At 57.7% G+C, this 21,541-nt stretch overlaps 5 protein-coding genes and 1 long non-coding RNA gene across 14 annotated transcripts in view; 4 read left to right on the plus strand and 2 right to left on the minus strand.

Moving 5' to 3' along the window:
- Window positions 1-5,895, plus strand: part of Igfals (insulin-like growth factor binding protein, acid labile subunit) — a 12,514-nt gene extending 6,619 nt beyond the window's left edge. The window contains exons 1-3 of one of the 3 annotated variants that reach the window (XM_005391510.2): window positions 1,982-2,211; window positions 2,493-2,660; window positions 3,798-5,895. In XM_005391510.2, the coding sequence (XP_005391567.1) occupies window positions 2,534-2,660; window positions 3,798-5,593 (1,923 nt within the window). In that variant the 5' untranslated portion in view covers window positions 1,982-2,211; window positions 2,493-2,533 and the 3' untranslated portion in view covers window positions 5,594-5,895. Of the gene's footprint in view, window positions 1-1,981; window positions 2,661-3,797 lie in introns of those variants that run through there. The other 2 variants (XM_005391511.2, XM_013517676.1) reach the window with 2 other exon arrangements.
- Window positions 5,896-6,695: 800 nt separating this feature from the next.
- Window positions 6,696-10,610, minus strand: Nubp2 (nucleotide binding protein 2). 3 transcript variants are annotated; one of them, XR_001235362.1, is made up of 8 exons: window positions 10,506-10,610; window positions 9,805-9,923; window positions 9,515-9,713; window positions 8,447-8,601; window positions 8,198-8,308; window positions 7,985-8,054; window positions 7,268-7,474; window positions 6,696-6,881 (listed from the first exon to the last, which is right to left on the minus strand). XR_001235362.1 is itself a non-coding variant. In XM_005391525.2 (7 exons), exons 1-7 carry the CDS (start codon window positions 10,519-10,521, stop codon window positions 7,329-7,331), a joined length of 816 nt encoding a protein of 271 aa, XP_005391582.1. In that variant the 5' UTR covers window positions 10,522-10,610; the 3' UTR covers window positions 7,027-7,328. The 3 variants fall into 3 exon arrangements, 1 of the variants encoding a protein (XP_005391582.1); XR_001235361.1 differs by having other exon boundaries at window positions 7,225-7,474; XM_005391525.2 differs by lacking the exon at window positions 6,696-6,881 and having other exon boundaries at window positions 7,027-7,474.
- Window positions 10,611-10,624: 14 nt separating this feature from the next.
- Spsb3 (splA/ryanodine receptor domain and SOCS box containing 3) lies at window positions 10,625-17,202 on the plus strand. Of its 5 annotated transcripts, XM_005391522.2 has the most exons (9): window positions 10,969-11,104; window positions 11,235-11,348; window positions 11,723-11,810; window positions 11,936-12,073; window positions 14,993-15,170; window positions 15,266-15,453; window positions 15,530-15,632; window positions 15,712-15,837; window positions 16,373-17,202. In XM_005391522.2, exons 4-9 carry the CDS (start codon window positions 11,948-11,950, stop codon window positions 16,717-16,719), a joined length of 1,068 nt encoding a protein of 355 aa, XP_005391579.1. In that variant the 5' UTR covers window positions 10,969-11,104; window positions 11,235-11,348; window positions 11,723-11,810; window positions 11,936-11,947; the 3' UTR covers window positions 16,720-17,202. The 5 variants fall into 5 exon arrangements, with proteins under 5 accessions (XP_005391575.1, XP_005391579.1, XP_005391580.1 ...); XM_005391523.2 differs by lacking the exon at window positions 11,235-11,348; XM_005391520.2 differs by lacking the exon at window positions 10,969-11,104 and having other exon boundaries at window positions 11,255-11,647.
- Window positions 16,705-20,419, minus strand: Eme2 (essential meiotic structure-specific endonuclease subunit 2). Its single transcript, XM_005391517.2, has 8 exons — window positions 20,178-20,419; window positions 19,787-19,923; window positions 19,414-19,506; window positions 18,782-18,873; window positions 18,506-18,599; window positions 18,285-18,400; window positions 17,950-18,139; window positions 16,705-17,861 (listed from the first exon to the last, which is right to left on the minus strand). The coding sequence occupies exons 1-8, from the start codon at window positions 20,398-20,400 to the stop codon at window positions 17,691-17,693; spliced, it is 1,116 nt and encodes a 371-aa protein (XP_005391574.1). The 5' UTR covers window positions 20,401-20,419; the 3' UTR covers window positions 16,705-17,690.
- LOC102019856 lies at window positions 18,872-20,180 on the plus strand. Its single transcript, XR_001235363.1, has 3 exons — window positions 18,872-19,103; window positions 19,354-19,417; window positions 20,039-20,180. It is a non-coding gene; the product is annotated as an uncharacterized LOC102019856 (long non-coding RNA).
- Mrps34 (mitochondrial ribosomal protein S34) lies at window positions 20,419-21,537 on the plus strand. The gene is made up of 3 exons (XM_005391515.2): window positions 20,419-20,844; window positions 20,931-20,973; window positions 21,053-21,537. The coding sequence occupies exons 1-3, from the start codon at window positions 20,524-20,526 to the stop codon at window positions 21,343-21,345; spliced, it is 657 nt and encodes a 218-aa protein (XP_005391572.1). The 5' UTR covers window positions 20,419-20,523; the 3' UTR covers window positions 21,346-21,537.
- The last annotated feature ends 4 nt before the right edge of the window (window positions 21,538-21,541 follow it).

Genomic DNA, 21,541 nt, shown 5'->3' on the forward strand with positions numbered 1-21,541 from the left:
AAAAAAAAAAAAAAAAAAAAAAATAGTAACCCTATAGTAAAAGAATCTAAAAAATATGAGATCTAAAAAAATAGACACCTACAAAACATGACTGAGGGAAACCAAAGACTTACAGAAAAGAAATGACGAATGTCTGTGAGTCACAGGCCAATGCTGACACAGGCTTCTTGCCTTGTTTGAGAAACCAAGGACTCTAAAGAAAATGAAACACACACAAACACACACTCAATGGAATACTACTCAACCATAAAGAAGGATAAGCTTGAGTCATCTATAGGAAAATGGATCTTGAGACCATAACACTAAGAGATAAATCAAACACAGAAGGTTAATTATCACCTGGTTTTTCTAATATGAGAAACCCAACATATAAATAAATGAAAAAACAAAATAATAACAGGGAGGTAAACTGTGGATATGGGACGGGCATCTATAGGCAGAAGGAAAGAGGGTAGGGGGAGTAAAAATGATTAAGATAGGATACATATATGTACTGATTCCCCCAAGATGAATATAATTACTACATATCACAGATGTATACTGTACTAATCCACAACAACAGGAAAAGCAGTAGCTGCCTCCAAAGTGTGTGGAAATACAAGTGACCAGGAACCAGGCTGCTCTCAGAGGAAGCTGAGGACCTGTTCCACCAGCCATCAGAACTTAAAGTTGCCATAACAGGTGTTCGCCTGCTTAAGATAGAGGGCCCGAGGGGGTGACTGGAGGCCAGAGGGTTGGCCACAAGTGGACCCGTGAGCCAGGAGGAGTTGCGATGGCCACGCGACTAAGCAGGGCAGAGGCAGTCGCAATTCAGCTGAAAGAACCAAACCGTCCGTGAGCGGGTGAGACAGTGGGCTGCTGCTAAGTGAAAAAATGTCCGCAGGCTACCTCGAGAGAACACACTTGAGCCTATGTGCAAACAGGACTCAGAACCAGGAGTCTGGCCAGCTGGACTATATAAGAAATTGTAAAATTTGGCACTTTTGCCATAGTGGTTGATGGGAATGAATATATCATCTGAGACCACTTTAAAACTAGAAACTTACCAAATCACGAGGGTGAAAGGCCAACAGTGCAGGAGACACCCACAACCCCGCCGATGGGTCCCGTCCAAGCACTTTTGACATCTCCTGGATCAGACTAAAGGGCAGCCTGAGGGAAACGAGTGAGACACAGAAAAGCTGTAGGGTTTGGAGGCTTACCCGCATCTAACTCCACAAAGCTGGACTTGGGGTGCACGGGAAGAGGTCCAGGGCCCTCTCCTCCCATAGTAAAGTGACAGCGGCACCAACTGTCTTTTCCCAGTCCACCTGGGACGCGAGGGGGCGCATCCTCACTCCAGCCTTGCTGGTTCCCAGAAGAGGCTGTGGCCATGGCCTCACAGCCTGCTGAGGCCGCACTTTGCTGAGTAAACTGCTCTGTGGCTCTGGGTGTGGACTTTCTCCCTGTGGATCTATAATTTCTCAGAACAGAGGGTGAGGAATGACCTGGAAAATAGCCCGGAGATGGGGAAGCATGGCGGGGGCTATAGGCCCTGCTCCGTCTGCCACGCCAGGATCTGCCAAGAGTCCCCCAGACCTGTGTGCCTGCCTCTCCTCGGATACGGTTTTGCCTCTAACAGCTCCTTCTGTGCATGTGTCCCTGCCACCCAAAGCAGCGCAGAGACAGCGCTGGTGCATCCGCTGGAGTCCAGGATGGGTGGGCAGGTCCCAGAAGAGGTGTGCAGTGAGCTGGCGTGGGGAAACCCCACAGCAGCAGCTTCCCCACCCTGACCCCGGGGTGGCTTCTAACCAGAGCACAAACCAGCCAGGTCCCTGTGGTTTCTGCACACAAAACAGGGTGACGAAGGGGTGGTCAGGCCCTTGCCGGAGCCTTGGAGGCCAGTGCAGAGCAGCTGGGGGCCCTAGTGCTGGCCCTGAAGCCTCTCTCACAGCAGGGCAGGGCAGGAAAAGCAAACATGAGGTAGGCAGTGGCCCTGCCAGGTGTTCCTAGAAGAGGCCTCAGGGGAGGGGCCATGAACAGACATCAGCTGACCTTGAGGTCACAGGAGGGGCTGAGGCTGGGCCCGGGCCCGGCAGCTGGCGGCAGATCCTACTTGGGCTGTTAGGAAACCCCAGTGCGGGCGGGCAGCGTGCTGCACAGACAGGCGGGGCATCAGGGAACTAGGTGGCACCTGCTTAACCCCAACACAGCCATCAGCTCAGTCTGGGGGTGAGTGGTGGGACCTGCAAGACCCCAGGAGCTACCCAAGGATCTCCCTTCCTGGGGTCAGAGCTAGAGGGACATTGGGTCCTCCAAACCTGCTGTGGGCACTGGCTCCTTGAAGGTTACTCAGAGAAGCGGGGCCCTGCCCCCTCCCACTCAGGTCACCTATGGGGACATAGCAGGGGGTCCATGGCCCGCAGAGTCATGCCTCAGTCCACCTCAGATCTCAAAGGAGGCTTGGGGTAGACAAGGGACCCTAGCCATTTCAATGCACCATCTGCACCCAGGGGACTTGTGCCGACACTGGCCACCCGGCACGAGGGAGTTAATGGAGCTGAGACCTCGGGGCAGGGCCAGCCGACAGCTGCCCAACAGCAGGGAAGCCAGAGGGCAGGAGCAGCCAGCCCACCAGACCGCCCTTGCGCACTCTGCATGCGGGATGGCCCTGAGGAAAGGTGAGGCACCCAGGTGTCCCCTGCCAGTTGCCTCGGGGTCAGCCAGCCACTTGGACAAGGGCTGCGCAGGCCAGGGGAGCTGGGGGGGGGTCGGCTCTGGGTGGGTAGGCGGGGACATGGGTAGGTCTGGCACCAAAGGGTCTCTACTCCTTTCCTGGCGGTGGCACAGGGAGGGGAGGGCAGATAAGACAAGTGCTCAGCCCCTGGGCATATGTGGTGCAGGGATGGGGCAAGGGGCTCCTCATATTCCATAGAACAGATCTTGCCTGGGACGGTCCACCAGGTCGGAGCCTGCTGCCCTCCCTGCCTCTGTTCCTTTGTCCCTGGTGCCCTCACTCCTCACCCGCCTCTTTGGGCGCCATCTTGATTCCTGGGCTGGCCACCAGCACATCAGCACTCCAGCACCATTTCCACCTTGTGTGGAGGAACAGAGGGCGGGCGCAACACCACCCCTACCCTGCCCTAGAACTCTGGGAGCCCTCAGGGCAGCAACAGGACCCTTTAAAGGGGTTCTGGGCACTGTTGCTGGGGGGCTGCCAGGCCGGCCAGTCAGTGGGGCCCAGTGCCAGCCAAGTGGATGGTCTACATCTGTCCTGAGGTCTGCGCCCACACTAGTACCAGCATGGAATGCAGGCTGGATAGCAGGTGGGTAGTCCCCCCAGTCCAGGGTCTTCAGGGACAGGGACTGCCTGACTCCCTACACTCAGCTACTGAGAGCGACAAGCGGATAACCGGATCTTTTCCAGAATTTTCTGAAAATGGCCAGCGGCTTGGTTTCCTCCTCCTCTTCCAGGCCAGTGTGGCGCCTGACCTGGCTTGCACATTTGTCTCAAGGGGCACAGATGGCTACAAGGCCCAATGGCCAGGGGTGTGGAGTGTCTGTGCCCTCATTTTGGGCAAAGTGGGGAACCAGGCCCTCTGTTCCCACAGTGGGGCAGGGATGGCCACCTGCTGGCCCATGGGGTGGGTTTATCATGTGGCCAGTTTGCACTGTCCTGCCTGGCTTCTGCTTATGGTTTAAGTGGCTGACTGGCAGTTTCAGCTCACAAATGAGACCTTCCTCTTGCTGCAGCCGAGGCCTGGGGAAGTCTGAGGTCTGCTGACATCCTGGTACCTGCCAAACCCTTCTCTTCACAGGAGGCCTGGTCCTGATGGTGCTGCTCGTATGGGTAGCACTGGGGCCTCATGGCAGCCTGGAAGGAGCAGAGTCCAGAGCACTGGCATATGCTGAAGACCCACAGTGCCCAGCCACATGTGCCTGCAGCCATGGCTATGAGGATGGGCTCCATGTCTTCTGCAGCGCAAGAAACCTCACGAGGTTGCCTGATGGCATCCCAGACAGCACCAGGGCCCTGTGGCTTGATGGCAACAACCTTTCCTCAATCCCCCCGGCAGCCTTCCAGAATCTCTCGGGCCTTGACTTCCTCAACCTGCAGGGCAACCTGCTTGGCAGCCTGGAGTCGCAGGCACTGCTGGGCCTGCGGAATTTGTACCACCTGCATCTGGAGCAGAATCGGCTACGGAGCTTGGTGGCTGGCTCACTTGCGCACACACCAGGCCTTGCTTCACTAAGCCTCAGCAACAACCTGCTGGGCAGGCTGGAGGAGGGCAGTTTTCGAGGCCTCACCCACCTCTGGATCCTCAACCTCAGCTGGAACAGCTTGGTGGTGCTGCCTGATGCCGTGTTCCAGGGCCTCGCCAACCTCCGTGAGCTGGTGCTGGCAGGCAACAAGCTGGCCTACCTGCAGCCAGCGCTCTTCTGTGGCCTGAGTGAGTTGCGGGAACTGGATCTGAGCAGGAACATGCTGCGAAGCATCAAGGCCAATGTCTTTGTGCGCCTGCCCCGACTCCAGAAGCTTTACCTGGACCGCAACCTCATCACAGCTGTGGCCTCTGGCTCCTTCCTGGGTATGAAGGCACTGCGCTGGCTGGACTTGTCCCATAACCGCATGGCTGGCCTCCTGGAGGACACCTTCCCAGGGCTGCTGGGCCTGCATGTCCTGCGCCTGGCACACAATGCCATCACTAGCTTGAGGCCCCGTACCTTCAAGGACCTGCACTTTCTGGAGGAGCTGCAGCTGGGCCACAACCGAATCCAGCAGCTGGCAGAGAAGACATTCGAGGGCCTGGGGCAGCTGGAGGTGCTTACGCTCAATGACAACCAGATCCAGGAGATCAAGGTAGGTGCCTTCCTTGGCCTCTCCAATGTGGCTGTCATGAACCTCTCCGGCAACTGTCTCCAGAACCTTCCAGAGCACGTGTTCCAGGGCCTAGGCAAGCTGCACAGTCTGCATCTGGAAGGCAGCTGCTTGGGCCACATCCGTCTGCATACCTTTGCTGGCCTCTCGGGGTTGCGCCGCCTTTTCCTCAAGGACAACAGCATCTCCAGCATCGAGGAGCAGAGCCTGGGCGGGCTGCCCGAGCTCCTGGAGCTTGACCTCACCTCCAACCAGCTCACACACCTGCCCCCCAGGCTCTTTCAGGGCCTGGGCCAGCTGGAGTACCTGCTCCTTGCTCGCAACCAGCTGTTGGCACTTCCTTCGGACATTCTGGGTCCCCTGCAGCAAGCATTCTGGCTAGACCTCTCGCACAACCGCTTGGAGGTGCTGGCAGAGGAAGTCTTCTCACCCCTGCGGCAGCTGCGCTACCTCAGTCTCAGGAACAACTCCCTACAGACCTTTGTGCCGCCTCCTGCCAACCTGGAGCGCTTGTGGCTTGAGGGCAACCCATGGGCCTGCTGTTGCCCCCTGAAGGCACTGTGGGACTTTGCCCTGCACAGCCCCAGCGTTGTGCCGCGCTTTGTGCAGGCTGTGTGTGAGGGAGATGATTGCCAGCCTGTGTACACTTACAACAACATCACCTGCATCAGCCCTGCCAGCGTCTCGGGCCTCGACCTGCGGGACATTAGCGAGGCCCACTTTGCGCACTGCTGACCCAAGTCTGCTGGCCCCAGTGCTCCTGCTAGGCTGGCCCTGGCCTTTACGATGGGTCTTCACTGTCCCCAGGGGCCTGGAGGGCATGCTGTTCCTAGCTATGGGGACCAGCCCTGGCCTGTTCACTACCTGCGGAACAGTCCTGGCAGGTGACTGACACAGGCTCAGGAGAGGCGGGCACGGGTGGGTGCCCACAAGCCTTATCAGTAGGGTGGGCACGTAGTAGCTCTTTCCAGCTGTCCACAAGTAAAAGCTAACAAACACAGTGTGTGACCTTGAGAATTAAGCCGATGCAAAGTGGGGCAATGTCACCAGTGTTCTCATTTCTTTTACCCATGATCACTCCCTGTGCTGTCCTGGCTCTGTCTGTCCCCAGACCCCCACCAGACAGGTCTCAGAAGCCACCCCCTCATTCCTGTGCATGTTACCACTTCTCTCCTCCCAGGCCTCACAGCTGATACCCTGGCGTTATGTTCTCCCTCTTTGGGGTACTGCACAGAGACCAGGCAGTGTTTTCTCAGTGGCAGTGGTCAGGGCCTGCACCTCATCCCGATGCTGCCCACTGCTGGCAGACTGGTTAGTGCTGGGGTGAGATGTGAGTCATGGTAGCACTGCCATGAGCCAGTGGGGGAGCAGACTAGGGCACAGCTCATCCCTTCCCCACAGGTTACAGGAAACGCTGCCCGAGTGGGCCCTGAGCCCTATCCCAATCCTCCTCTGGAAGGCCTGAGCTTCTCTTCCCTTTGAAGGACCATGCCATGGTTCTGCTTTCTGCATTGCATTTCCTCCCTGCCCTTATGGGGAAACGTGAGGAAAGGGCCCCTAGGATGCTTGGCCTGCTTAAATCTGACTTCCTGGTCTAAGATTTTGGCTCAGGCCTCCCCTGGTATGCCCACAGAAGGCAGTTCTATCAACACCAAGAATGGCCACCCACAGGTTTCTAATATCAAAATATTGTCAAGCTCCCCCAGATGAGATGGAGGAACATTCTCAGCTATCAGGGCCCTGGAACAATGAAATTAACAGTGACTGGTCCTGTTGCGGAAAGCTTAGAAGCAAATGCTATCATCCCTAGAACAGATGTGAAACGCCAGACTCATGATCAAGGCGGTGGGATGCATTTAATGGCAGCTTCCTTTAGTGCCCGAGGCCAGTTCACCACATTAAGGAAGCTGCCCTGACGGCACAAGTACTCACAGGGCCCAGGCCACCAGAAGAAGGCAGAAGGTCTGGGCCAGCTTGGGAACCATGTGGACAGCCAGTTGTCAGGAACATTCTGTCTGGGACACTAGACCAGAGAAGAGGCCAGTGAGTTGTTGGCTAAGACCACCACTATCTTAAGGTACCAGGCCCAACCAGGAGTGATGGCGCACACCTATAATCCCAATACTTGGGAGGCTGAAGCAAAAGGATTGCTATGAGTTTCAGGCCAGCCTGGGCTACACAGTGAGCTCAAGACCAACCTAAACTATTAGTGAGGCACTGTCTCAAAAAATAAAACAAAACACAAAAAAAAAGGCAGCAGGCCTGAGCTGTCCTTCAGCCACAGGCCAGCCACATGGAACTAGTGTCAGTGTGCACCACTTGTGACAAAACCCCTCTGAGGACAGGGCCAGGCAGGTGACACTCACACAGCGATGGTGCCTGACCAGTGCTGTAGGTCCCAGGATGTACCTAGGATCTCTGCCGTGGAAAGTCCTGGAGGCTGTCTGCGGACAGCCTTGTGGAGGGGCTGTCAGGACAGCGTGGCGGGCAAACCGTCTAGAATTTTCCGAGCTATGGAGGTGAGTACAGGAAATGCAGGGCTCTTGGGGAACTCCTGGGTGAGGTCGTGGCCCTCCTCCAAACTTCTGGTGAGCTCGGGGTCCAGGGGAACAGAGCCTGAAAAGAGAGAGAAGAGTCTGGGAGGAGAAGGTGGCACCATGAGGCCCCATGTCCAAGCACCACCTGCTGCCAGAGGTTGTGCTACTGTCTTCGTCAGGCCAACTCCTGCCTCTCCTGATCACCCACTTGAAAGATAAGGAGTGGGAGGGCTGGGGATTTAGCTCAGCGGTGAAGTGCCTGCCCTGCAAGTGCAACGTCGTGAGTTCGATTCCTGGTACTGGAAGATAAACAAAAAAACAAACAAAAAAAAAGGGAAGATAAGGAGTGGGGACCACAGTGTCCCCAGAGAAGATCCCAAAATGCCAGCTGGCTGCTGGGCAGCATCCTGTCTTCTGCTCCTCTGGGGTCTCTGTGAGCATCAGCCTTCCACATTGCTGGTAACTGGGGGGTCAGTTGGTGGCAACACTTCACACTGATGGCACAGGTTCCCCACACTAAAATGGGTACAGCCGCATCCACCCAGGGCCAAGGCAAGATGGGGAGCTGAGACCTACTTTCCACACTCACCTAAGAAGGGGACTCCGGCGAGCCGGGCCAGGTCCTCCCCGCCACCCTTGGAGAAGATGCTGGTACACTCCTAGGAGACAGGGGCTGTAAGGGCCCAGCTCATTATGTTGAAGGCCAGGGGCTGACAGTGACTGGTCTGAAAGCCCTGCCTGACCTGGTTTGTACCTGTGCTTGTCAACCCTGGCACAGCCCCAGCAGTTTCCCAGGACTCACCGCACAGTGTGGGCAAGCGAAGCCACTCATGTTCTCCACAACCCCCACCACTTGCAGCCCTGTCTTCTTGCAGAAGGTCAGCTCTCGCCTCACATCACCCACAGACACCGCCTAGACAGCAAGAGACCTGGGCTAGTCAGCTGCAAACTCAGCCAAGCATTGCATAACGAATAGGGAAAACTGGTCACCATAGCCGAGCCCAGTGGAGAGACCACACATGCCGGAGATGGGTGTAGCTGTGGGTGGTACCTGTGGTGTGGTGACCACAAGGGCCCCCAAGGGCCTGTAGGGTCGCAGTGCTTCCACCACAGCCATGTGCTCATCAGAAGTCCCTGGGGGTGTGTCCACCACCAAGCAATCCAGCTCCCCCCAGGCCACGTCGGACACAAACTGCTTTATCAGCGCTGCAAAGACCCGGAGAAAGAGGTGAGTTGGTCTGTGCTATGTGGACCAGCAAGCTGAAAAAAGGCACCTTATTCAGGAGGCACCTCACCAGCCTGGAGGCCCTGGGACTACTTGCAGCACAAGGCTGAGGCAGTGAGGGCCCTGCTGGGGGTTTTCACTAAGGGTAGGGGAGCAGAACATAGGAGGTGGAGCCTGTCCCTGCCCCTACAATACTACTTTCTCCCCTGTTGCTGTGCTGCCCCCAGCACCCAGCCCTGTCTCCACAGGCCCACACTGCAGTGACTGCTAAGGCCTCAGCTCAGGAGGGAGCCACAGCCTCCTGGGGGTGTCTGCACCAAGCTCTCAAACCTGTGTGAGCACCTGGTGTGAAAAGTCTTGCAGGTGTATCCAGGACCTACCCTGTACTGGTTACTCATCCCAGCAGCCCCTCACTGCAATTCCAACAGTTTATTGTCACCTGCTGCTCCGAGGAACCACAGCTTGACCTCACAAACCCCCAACCCAACCCCATTTGAGAGGAGGGAGGGCAGCCCTCCATTTCTGGCCCCCTTTTTTTTTTTTGTCATACTGGGGACAGAATCCAGGGCCTTCAAGCTGAGCTCCATCTCCAGCCCCCGCCCTATTTTTTTTTTTTTCCAGTACCAGGAATCGAACTCATGACTTTGCGCTTGCCAGGCAAGCACTGTGCCACTAAGCTAAAACCCCAGCCCCTCCAGCCCTTTTTATTTTACCTTGAGGCCAGATTGGGCACAAACTTAATGATCCTCTTGCCTCAGCTTCCCAGAATGCTGGGAGTGCAGGTCTGTGCTACAACACCTGACCCCCTTCAAAGTTTTTTAATTCTGAGCTCTGAGAAGTCAGCTGGAAGAAGTTGGAAGGCCACCTGTGCCTGCCCGCTTGCAGGGTCATTACCATTCTTCTTGGGGCCTCTCCACACCACTGCCTCATCTGGATTCTCCAGCAGGAAGCCCACGGACATTAGGGAGATGCTCTGCTCCCGATCCACAAAGACAGGCACCCAGCCACGGTCACACTGGTGTACAGCCCTGCCCTGTGCTCGAAGCATGCGTGGGATGCTGGGGCCACACAGGTCTATGTCCAGGATCCCCACCTGCATAAGGCCAGATGGCACAGGCTCAGCAATGACCGGGTGCAGGGATCAGGCAGTTGGCACTAAGCCAGTGCTCAGGGAGGGGCCTCACCTTTTTGCCTTCATAGTGCAGTGCCAGGGCCAGCTCGGTAGAGATCGTGCTCTTCCCCACACCTCCCTTTCCCGAAAGGACAAGGATGATGTGCCGCACACCAGCCAGGTTCCCAGGTTCTGGAGAGAAGCACAAGTTGGGAAGTTGGGTGTTTTCCAGGGGCCACAGGCCCTCGCAGTTCATTTACTTGAACAGTATCACGAAACACGGCCCCTGTACCAAATTCTGAGGACAAAAGCTAATGGGGTGCTCATCCCTTCTACCCCACGTAAGCAAAGACCTCCAGGTAAAAACAAGGTCTTCTAGCAGCTCCAGACTGACCTATTCCCACACCTGTCTTGTCAAACTACTCTCCAAGCAAAAGTACCCCGGGGCCTACAGGTGTAGGGGTAAGCTGATGGCGCTGAACACCCGGTGAAGTCACAATCACTCCCACGTGTCACCGCACCACCTGGCTGGGAGGTCGCGCTCCCGTGCGCCCTGCGGCGCGCTCAGGACCAGGACTGCGACGAGGCGTGCCTGGGAGGCACTGGTGTCCCGCACTGGCCACCCCCTTCGCAGGCAGCGGCCGGCCGCACAGACCCTGCCAGACCCGCACAGATTCCCCGCTCCCGCACGCCCGCCCCGGACCGCAGAGACTCTCCTAGACCGGCACTGACTCCCCGGGGTCCGCAGACACTTCCCCCGATCCGCAAGCTCACCAGCCGCCGCCTCCATCCTGCCGCCACTTGCGCTCACAGTTCCTTCCGCCACCCCAGCGCACCTCGGGCCTCCAGTCAGAGTGAAGAGCCCGCCCCTGGTTTCTTTTCACGCTCCCCCAGCCAATCAAGTAGTCCGAGGGCTTGCCAAGCTGTGCCCTCAGGTTCCGGCGCAAAGGGCGCAGCGGTGCAAGAGCTACTTGCTCCCGCGTCCAATGGGCGTGCGGGGGTCGCCTCCAACTGTCACCAATGGGGAGGTCGGAACAAGACCGACAGATCTTGTAACCTCTCAGGAGCAGCCGTGTCTATCGAAACCCGCCCCTACGGGAAGTCCCGACATGGCGCGCCCGCCTCCGGCCTCCCGGCCAATGCGACGTGGGGGCGGGGATTGTTTACGTCTCGGGCGGAGCGGAAAGTGGGTCACGACCCGCGGACCCCAGCAGCGGTGGCAGGTGAACGGCGCCCGGCCCGGCCCGGCCGGCGGGCGCAGCCCTGACCTTGCTGAGGGGGAGGCCAGCCTCTTTGTCCTGCGGGGCCGGCGGCAGGAGGCCGGGCTGCGGCCGAGGGGTCGGGCACCATCTGCAGCGTTGCCGGAAGCCGAGGTCGGTGAAAGGCAGCCCTGGGCCTTGCGGGTGGTCGAGGGCGGCGGGCCTCGGCCTGGGGCAGCCCGCCGGGTCGTACACTCGGCGCGGCCAACGAAGGGCAGCCAGGGCCTGAAATTGGGGTCTGCAGGGTTCGGGAGGCATTCGGGCAAAAGGCAGGACAGCACCGGCCAGTGGACCGAGACAGCGGACTCGGGAGACGAAGAACTAGAATCAGCCCATGCGCCTTATCCCGGAAACAGTGGCAAGCTTTGAACAGATCTTAAATTTATTTCCAAAAGAGAGCTTGGCTGTAGGGTGGGAGGCGGGAGGAGTCGAGCGGGAGAGTTATGCAGTTCGGGAGATGGTGTTTAGGCCCCAGCGAGAGCGAGGATGGCTGCAGGTGTGGCGGGAAGGAAGAGGACGAGTCAGGGATGACTGCGGTGCTTCTGGCATGAGGAACTGGAGGTTGGAGATGCCATTTGTCAAACTGGACAGCGGAGGAGGAGCGAATCGGGTGTGAGATGCCCGAGGGGCACCTGGGCTCCAGAGTGGAACTCCAAGGTGGGCTGAGTGGTGTGTCTTCCAGTCATGGGTGTTTGGGTGGTGTTTCACACCATCTCCTTCGGTTTGATCAAGGTGCTCAGATACTGGAGCCAGGTACGGACTTGTGAAGAGTTCCAGAGCCCCAGCTCAGCATCCACTGCCATGGAGCCCCCACCCTTGGGTGGGTCTGTGGGCCAACCTGCCAACTGGGGGCCAAGTTCCGAGGGCAGAGAACTGGGATGGGGTCTTTAGGACACGTTCCTGTGGGCAGTGTGTCCACCTGGCTCAGGACCTGTTTTCCTCCAGGTCCTCTTCACCATGGCCAGGCGACCCCGGAGCAGCAGGGCGTGGCATTTTGTCCTCAGCGCAGCCCGCCGAGATGCGGATGCCAGGGCTGTGAGCCTGGCAGGCACCCCTAACTGGGGCTACGACTCTGATGGGCAGGTAGGTTCCAGTAGCAAGGTGGGCATGGCTGGCTTAAGAGCAGGGAATCAAAGAGAAATGTTCCTGAGGATAGGCTGACTTCTGGGTGTGCCATGTGCAGCCAGGCTCTGATCTAGCAAAGGTCATACAGCTCTGGAGTAGCAGGACCTTAGGACAAGGTTGTTTATTTCTTTCCTTTCTTTTTTTTTTTTTTTTTGAGATAGGGTCTTGCTGTGTAGTTCAGGCTGGCCTTGAACTCACTATGTAAACCAGGATGGCCTCGAACTCACAGCAATCTTCCTGCCTCAGCTTCCTGAGTGCTGGGATTATAGCTGTGGGCCACCACACCTGGCTAAGCATGGGTTCTTTCCCATTCTTTTCTGTGATGATTCTAGTATGGGAGAGATTGACTGATGGCCTCTGGTCAGTTTGTACAACAGAAATTTTCTATTTTGTCTGCCCAGCCAGTTTCCAGAGAACTGTTGTTGAGTTGCTGTGTCTTTCCAAGTGTCTTTTTCTGCAGTGCAAATATGTTCTCTGTATTCAATTACACACGTGTAAAAGAGGACTGTGATTTTTTTTCCTGGCAGTACTGGGATTGACTCAAGATCTTCACTCTGAACTGTATCCTGAACCCTTTTTTGAGATAGTATCGCAAAATACTGGCTTGAACTTGTTATTCTCTTGCCTCAGCTTCCCAGAGTGATGGGATACAGTGTGTACTACCTCGTCTGAGCTCAGGTAGGCCCAAGAAAGTGAGGTGGCCAGAAGAGGCTCAGCTCTGTACCCATCTGTAGCCAGACCTGTAGGGCAAGCTGAGAGGCCTTTATCCCTGATGCAGTGCAGTGAGGTGAGGAGGGGGCACCTGGGGTGGCTTTTCATTTGGCTTCCTGAGGTTGAACAGTTGTAGCCCTATCCATTGTGGCCTGGTCCACACAGAAGGCCTGGCCAGGTATGGTCTCTTCTTTGGCTTTGTGGGAGAAGTTGGAGGCAAAGGTTTACTGGCCTGGCTGACAGCATTTCAGGGCCTCCTGAGCAAGAGAGGCTAGCCTACATTCCTTCCATGCCTCTAGCTCCCTCTGACCATGAGGCTTGAAGCAGTCTATTGCTTGTGTCCCTGCCTCACAGGCTCGTGGCTATGGGGTGCAGGTGGTGTCTGGGCTGGGCAGTGTGACACATGCATGCTGTTTGTTCTCTGTCACTTAATGGGCCTGAGGTACCTGTGTGGGCAGGTACAGGTAGTCACCCTAGGTGTTTCTCTTCCCTCTGCTCCAGTGCTGTCTTTAAGGCTGGTCAAGGGCCAAGTCTGCCTCCTCCTCAGAGGTCAGTTTGACCTTGTGTTCTGGCTCCTGACTCAGTGAGCTTGCCTTGGTGTTGGGAGCCCTCCTATGCTGGTGGGGTAGTCTCCTGGGCCTCCCTTGTCTGGGGGCAGAGCCTCTTTCCAGGTAGAATGGCCTGTGTGCATTTTGGGGCTGCCTGAGCTTCCTGTGTGGTGGTTCCCTGTGGCTGCTCCTCCTTGGGGACAGAGTCCACTTGAGCACATACTTAGAGGTCTTTAGGCAGTTTCCCCGCAGGTATGCAGGAGACTTTCTCACCTATTTAAGATACCATGTGGCCTCATTAACAGAAAACTTGAACAGTTTTAGAAGAGTCCTCCTTGGATGAGTTCAGGATCTAGGGGGAGGGGGAAGCAAAGAGGACACTTGTGGAGGAAAGTGAAGTATAATGAAAGGAATCTGGGAAAGGGTCCTTTGGAGCCTGGTAATGGTGGCACATGTCTGTTATCCCAGCAGTTTAGGAGGCTGAAACAGGAGGATCTCAAGTTTAAGCATAAAGGGATGGGGATATAGCTCAGTGGTAGAGCTCTTGCCTTGCATTTACAAGGCCCTGCGTTACATCCCCAGCACCACACACACATACACATAAATTGCTGATACTTCAAGTTAAAGCCTAAGCTGGGCAACTCAGTAAAGCCCCATCTCAGAATTTTAAAAGGGTTGGGTTGATGTCCGAACTCTCTATCCATGGCAAAGGCAGTGACTACAGTGCCCCGCAGCAGAGCTGGTGTGGGTAGACATGGCAGAGAGGGCAGGACTTTGGATGAGGACTGGCTTTAACGCTTGTCAGCAGGACCCTGTGGTGTGACAGGGACTGCTCAGATTTTAGGTCACCTGAGCTGCTGGGTAGGTGTATGGCAGGGAGGCTGGAGTAGGGGCCAGGACCCATAGGGCTGATGGAGCAGGCTGGCACAGAATAGTTGTACCTTCCCTGGCCCCTGAGCAGGTTGGCCTGGGGTCTAGAGCTGAGGCAGGTATCTCAAAGGCCTGCATAACATGGAAGTAGGAGAGGCTGTGGAGACACCCTCTTTGGCTGCTCTCTTGGAGGGCCTGTGGGTTGGCTTGTTGCTGGAACCTGCCCAGTTCAGCTGTGGTGTCTGACCACTGGGCCAACATCAGGCCTGGGAACTTGGAACTTGAACCACAGGACTGTGTCCCTCTGGAGGTAGTGATACAGTCCTGGCTGCTTCCTATAGCAGCAGCAGCAGTGTGAGCCCACTGGGCCCTACAAGAGTACCCCCCTTGGCTTCAGGGACAAGCCCTCAGCCCAGGACAGGCTCAGGCCCCACACGGGTCTGTCGGGGATGGGCCTATGTCTTACCTGTCATCAAGAAGCTGTCTTTTGAAAGCTAGAGGGCAGAGCTGCTAGGCCCTGCTTTGGATATCCATGGTGGCTCATTATCTTGGGCCCCCATATTGTGCAGAACTGGGTTGTGGCTCAGCTAGTCTGTCAGGTATTAGCACTGAGAGTGAGCTATGCTGTGTACCTGTGACCCCAAGGAGTCCTCGGTGGAGTACAACAGTCTGGCCTATGGTTTTGTTGGAGGTGAGTGGTAAATGGAGGGTGGGTGACCAGTAGGAACAGCTTCCCCTTCTCTTCTAGCACAGTGACTCGGACTCTGATCCAGAATACTCATCTCTGCCGCCATCCATCCCCAGTGCTGTGCCTGTGACAGGGGAGTCCTTCTGTGACTGCGAGGGCCAGAGTGAGGCTGCCTTCTGCAGCAGTCTGCACATGGCCCACCGTGGCAAGGACTGCCGCTGCGGAGAGGAGGATGAGTGTGAGCACCTGGGGCAGACCCTCCTGGGATGTGCAGGTAGGCCTTGTGGCTCTGGGGCCTTCCTCAGCCTGGGCCTCTCTGTTTTGATTTTGCAGATTTTGACTGGGTCTGGGATGACCTAAATAAGTCGCCGGCCACCCTTCTTAGCTGTGATAACCGCAAGGTCAGCTTTCACATGGAGTATAGCTGTGGTACTGCGGCTGTCCGGGGCACCAAGGAGCTGGGGGACGGCCAGCACTTCTGGGAGATTAAGATGACCTCACCTGTCTATGGCACTGATATGGTAAGTGGCCATTGGCCTGAGGACAGCCACCATAGCCCTGGGCCCAGTAGCCCCTGCTTAACCCCACTGTCCCCAGATGGTGGGCATTGGGACATCAGATGTGGACCTGGACAAGTATCAGCACACGTTCTGCAGCCTGCTTGGCAGGGATGAGGACAGCTGGGGCCTGTCCTACACAGGTGCGTGTGGCCTAGGTGGGGCAGGCTGGTGGGAAGGGCGGCATGTGGGTTTTGGGCTCACATACCCAGCTGTCTCCAGGGCTTCTCCATCACAAGGGCAACAAGACAAGTTTTTCCTCGAGGTTCGGCCAGGGCTCCATCATTGGTGTGCACCTGGATACCTGGCACGGGACGCTGACCTTCTTCAAGAACAGGAAATGCATAGGTGAGGGCCCAACTGTGTGGCTTCCCTTGGCCTGACCTTGGAGACCCAGAAACCCAAGGCCTCAGGGTCCTGCTCTGTGTGCGTGTACACATACATAGCTCAGGCCAAGCTGGAGTCCCCTGGACCTGGGTGGGGTGGGGCGGTGGGGTGTGTGTGTGAGAGAGAAACCCAAGGCCTGGAGTCCCCTGGACCTGGGGGTGGTGGTGGTGTGTGTGTGAGAGAGTGAGAGTGAGTGTGTGAGAGTGAGAGAAAGAGAGAGAGAGAGAGAAACCCAAGGCTCTGTGTGCATGTACACATACATAGCTCAGGCCAAGCTGGAGTCCCCTGGACCTGGGTGGGTGTGAGAAACCCAAGGCCTCAGGGTCCTGCTGCTCTGTGTGCATGTGTGTATGCATACATAGCTCGGGCCAAGCTGGAGTCCCCTGGACCTGCATCCTCCCTTACAGTTGCACAAGCTCCCCTTGGGCCCCCCAGCATGGTGTGTGGGGAGGGCAGAGCCTGGCAGGCAGACCTCCCCTCCCTGTCTTCCTTCTAGGGGTAGCAGCTACCCGGCTACAAAACAAGAAGTTTTACCCAATGGTGTGTTCTACAGCAGCAAAAAGCAGCATGAAGGTGATCCGTTCTTGCGCTAGCATGACTTCCTTGCAGTACCTGTGCTGCTACCGTCTGCGGCAGCTGCGACCAGACTCAGGGGACACCCTCGAGGGCTTGCCCCTGCCACCTGGCCTTAAGCAGGCACTACACAACAAGCTAGGCTGGGTCCTGAGCATGAACTGCAGCCACCACAAGCCTGCTGTGTCCTCACCTAGGGCAGCAGAACTGACGAGCCCCAACAGCCCAGAGACCAGGCCCTGCCAGAGAAAGCGCTGCCGACGGACCTGACTTTATTTCTGATGAAGACTGCCTTCTTAGCCTGTGACTGGCATTCTCTCCACCCCTGCCCTCGTTCCATCAGGCAGGCAGGAGAGAGGAGAGCTGGGCTGAAATCCATCTGGGGTTGTTCGATCTCCCCCAGGGCCAGCAGTCTTGCTCCAGGGGCTCCAAGGCCCCAGTCTGTGAGTCTACCCAGCGGCCTGTGCCGGGCAGGGTAGAAGCCATACCTGTGCCGCTAGCATCTCCTTGAGTGTCTGGGAGGAGCAGCCTGAGCATCTCTGGACCCAGACTGTGGGCCTGGGAGGCTGGGGCGCAGGCGTCCACTGCCCCAGGGAAGAGAAGGGCTCTGCTGGGGCCGTTCTTTCTGTTCCTGCCAGATCTGGGTTTTTTCTTAGCTCGCTTTGCATGTTGTCAGCTGCTGCTCCTGTCACAGAGACTTTAGTAATTGTAACAGATGCCCACACAGCTGTAAGATTAAAGAGTCCACCTCAAGGCCTTGGGCACTCGTGTGTCCAGTTTTCCTCCTGTCAGTTCTGGCTGTGTCCAACAATTTGAAAGGGGCAAGCCTGGTTCTCCTCTCCCAAGATCTCTCACTCCTCCCAAGGAAGCCTCCCCTCAAACATCTGCTTGGGTGCTGCCTGACAGCCCCTTCTAGACACATGCCCTGCTTGGTTCCCTTGAAGCCAGAGGGTTCACAGCCAAGAGTCCTCATCTTCTCCAGGTCTTTTTGCTGCCTTCCAACTCTGGATTGGGGAAGAGCAGGTGTTTCTACTCATTTCAGAACTTCTCTCCACTGTTCACCCTCCCATGAAGCTTGGGACCTGGCCAACCAGGGACTGAGTCCATTCTAGTCTACGTTAGGTGGGCTGGGGTCTTGCCTTTCAGTGTGTCCAGTCCTTGGGTTGGGCTATATACTATCCTGCTGACGGATGTGGGAGGAAGCCCAATGGGTGTCCTCCAGGTCCAGCAGGAGGGTGTACTCAGGAGCCCAGGTCCAGCAGGAGGTCAGGGTTTGTGGTGGTCAGGAAGAGGCAGATTCTTCGGGAGAGGTCAGGCCCCACCCTGCGGTGCTGCCTGCCTTTGTGGGCCTTCACAGGGAGGTCAGCTAGGAGGCCCAGGCGCTCCTGTTCTGTGCGGCAGGCCAGGAGTGCCTAAGACAGGAACTGACATGAGCAGGGTGGGCCTTGGGGACCTGGTCTCCATTCCTGGGAAGGGAAGGGGACACTTGGTGGGACTTACCTGCTGCAGAAGGCGGGGGGAGGGAAAGGCAGCAACCACAGCATCAGCTACAGCTGGGCTGACCCTGTTAAACTGCTGGATCTGCTTCTGCCACACCCGCCGCAGCCCAGAGCCATCTCTGGCCACTCTCTGGCCTGAGGCCCAACGCCCTGCTGTACAGAAGGAAAAGGCCTGGGAGTCCCGGTATTGCCTACAATAGGAAGGGTGGGCATAGGGACCTTTCAGAGGCTGGCCTTCTGTACCCCTCCAGCTCAGCAAAACCTTCCTGCTCTCAGCAGGCATTTCCTCCACCCCTGGGAGGCGGTCCTGTCTCAGCCCTGGGCAGGGACACATACTTGGAGGGACGCTGGGCAAGAGCTTTGGTGAAGGAGCATACATGCTGACTCAGCTCCTGCCATGAGGCCACCAACAGCACGTCCAGGTCTCTGATGAGCTGCAGAAGGACCAAGGCCTGGGAAGGCAAGCCATGGGTATGGGTGAGGGTATATCCATGAGGAGAGTAGCCCCCGTACTAGGACAAAGCCAACTGTGCCACCCAACCCAGGCCGGCCCTTACCTCTTCCACCTCAGGCCAACCAATGGTCAGCTGGGCCTGGGCCACCTCTGGACTCTCTGGCTGCTGTGTCCCCTGGGCACTCAGCTGGTGAGATCTAAATAGAAGTAACCATCCTGCCAGTCCCCACATACCCTCAGTCCTACCCTCCCTGGGTGCTGCTTCGACCAGAGCCTATCCTGGGCAACAGGACTCACACAGCACCCTGTAGAGCCACCCTCACATTTTCCAGGAACCCATCTGAGCCAGGTTTGCTAAAGCCATTAAGGTGAACAGTACCGCAGGTAGGCATCCAGCCCGATGACAGCCACGTGGGGGCGGGCAGGGCTCTTGGTAGAAATCCAGGGCATAGAGCAGGGTGGGCCTGAGGCCTGAGGCAAGAATGTACAGCACACCTGTTCACACCTATTGACAGGAAGTCTGTGGCACCAGAGTCACGGGCCACCAACCCACAGCCAGTTTGCAGAAAAGGAGCAGAGTCTCAAGAATACAAGTCCTGTGCCTCTCTCTAAGGTCAAGAAGGCGGAGGAGAACCTCCCCTGGGAACACCCAAGGTTCTAGAAGAGCTGGACCCTTGTTCCTAGCCACCTTTGTACCCCAGGTAGGCATCTACCTGGCATGCATCAAGTGCTCAACAAATGCTGACCCTTGGATACTGGGGCCTAGCAGAAGATCTAACTTAGGCATGCCCAGCACAACCGTTAGGTAGGCATTCTGTTTCTCCAACACAGGCTACTGAGCACCCCAATAAGGGCTGGGATGTTGGCTGTTGTAGGCAAACCCTACTCTCAACATCTCTGCAGTTTCTGACCAGAGAAAATCCCTAGCCCACCTGTGCCTCTCTCCCCTAGGGTGAGAACCAGGGAAGCTACACTGCCTGGCTCCAAGACCGGGATGCAGAAGGACAGCACCTGGGTAAGCTGAGTCACACCCTGCAGAAATTCTTCTGGCTCCAATAGCAGCAGCAGCTCCTGGTCCTCTGCAGCCCACACCTCAGGAAGCACCTGTGGGGACACCCAGGGCTGCTGCTCAACCTCAGCCTGGGTCCCCAGGGCCAACACTGGCACTGCAGCAACTCCCCCTGCCACACCCAGGCCTGCTTTCTAGAAACCTCATGTCAGGTTCCAACTGGCCCTAACCCCAGGCTCACTGAGGGGCAACAACCTCTGGCAGCAGCTGAGGGCTGGCTTTTTACTAGCTGAGTAGTGGGGGAAGCGGGATGTCTCAGTCCACCCCTCTGCCCGATTGTCTGGGACCAGAGCTGCACTCTCAGGGGACACTCACGCCTGGGGCCTGGGGGTCAGGCCTCACTCCACTCCACTGCAGGCTTCGGGCTGGACTCTGCGGCTCAATGCAGCACTCACAGCCCAGGGCGCTCAGTGCCTCCATCAGGATGTCTGAGCCGGCATCTTCCAGGACAGCTGGGCCATGGGGTACAGTTCAGTCACTATCCGCTTCCACCCAGAACTGGTGGGGTGCGGGCACAGACCCTCAGCAGGCTCACCACCCCCCACGCCTCGTGCTGCTCTTCCCTAGAGTGACAGCCCACAGAGCTAGCCCCCTGGCCTGGCGGGGGACCCCGGCCCCAGGAGGCAGGAAGGACACGCGCCTCCATCTGAGTCAGATGGGCTATGCCCTGCAGACTGTTACGGAACCGGGGCCCACGTCCCTGCACCTGGGTCCAAGCACACCGTCAGGCGTTCCAAGGCCTTCTCCGGCTGCCGTGCCTCAGGTGCTAGCCTGAGCTCCCCGGCCGCGCTCCGGGCCCCAGCGCCAGCCTCCGCCGTAGCGTCGCCTTCAAAGTCCGAGTCCGAGATCTCCCAAGTCGGGAGCCGTCTCAGGCCCCGAACCCGTGTCCTTCGCGAGCCCGCGGCTCTCCCAGGTCTAGACTCAGTCATGGCGCACCCTCCTCTCCGCTTCCGGCCGGGCCCGGACACCTTTGCCTTGGACACCAGCCGCTTCCGGTGTGGGAGGGCTCGGGGCGCGCTAGTTTCCGGTGGGCTTCCGGCTCGGTTGCAACTATGGCACGTAAGAAGGTGAGGCCGCGGCTGATCGCTGAGCTGGCCCGCCGCGTTCGTGCCCTGCGCGAGCAGCGGGAGCGGCCGAGCGACTCGCAGCGCTACGCCCTGGACTACGAGACCCTGACGCGGCCGTACACTGGCCACCGGCTCCCAGTGCGCGCCTGGGTCGATGTGCGCCGCGAGAGCCGCCTCTTCCAGTTGCTCAGCCGCCTGCCGCGCTTCGGCCTGGGCCGCCTAGTCACGCGCAAGTCCTGGCTGTGGCAGCACGACGATCCGTGCTACTGGCGCCTCACGCGCGTACTGCCCGACTACACGGCGCAGGTGCGCGATCTCAGTCCAGCCCCCTGCTCCGCCCGGGTCCCGGGTTGAGCGGCTTTCTGAGTTTACCCACCCCTTTTGCTCCGCAGAATTTGGACCACGGGAAGGCCTGGGGCGTCCTGACCTTCAAAGGTAAGGCCGGGGCTCGGGAGCGCGGCGTGGGCGGCAGTGCGTTTCTCGAGCGCGCGAACAGCCCCCTGCCTTTCCTCAGGGAAGACGGAGAGTGAGGCCCGGCAGATCCAGCATGTTATGCACCACGACTGGCGGGTGGTGCCCAAGCACGAGGAGGAGGCCTTCACAGCATTCACGCCAGGACCCGAAGACGACGTGCGCCTCGTGCCCTATCCGCCACTGCTCCGCGCCATGATCCTCGCGGAACGGCAGAAAAGTGGGAATCCTAGCACGGAGGAACCCCTGCTGAGCCTAGAGAGGACGCTCGCGGATCCTTGGGACTACCCTGAGAAACTGGAGGCCAAGGGCAAGGCCAAGGGCACCCCGGTCTAACGTGCGGGGACCGTGATGGACACTTAAGATCCTGCCTTTTGATGGAGAACGTTGGGGAGACCCTGGCGCCCTGATACAAGGACCTGACTACGGGGCCCCGAGGCTGTACTGCAGGGAGCAGCGGGCTGGCAGTCAAGACTCCCGGCAGCCCCTTCTCCGCACCTGCGGCCAGAAATAAACGCTCCAAATGGCCTGG

The sequence above is a fragment of the Chinchilla lanigera genome, unplaced genomic scaffold, assembly GCF_000276665.1.
Source record: "Chinchilla lanigera isolate Chin_1 unplaced genomic scaffold, ChiLan1.0 scaffold00041, whole genome shotgun sequence".
Taxonomy (NCBI): domain Eukaryota; kingdom Metazoa; phylum Chordata; class Mammalia; order Rodentia; family Chinchillidae; genus Chinchilla; species Chinchilla lanigera.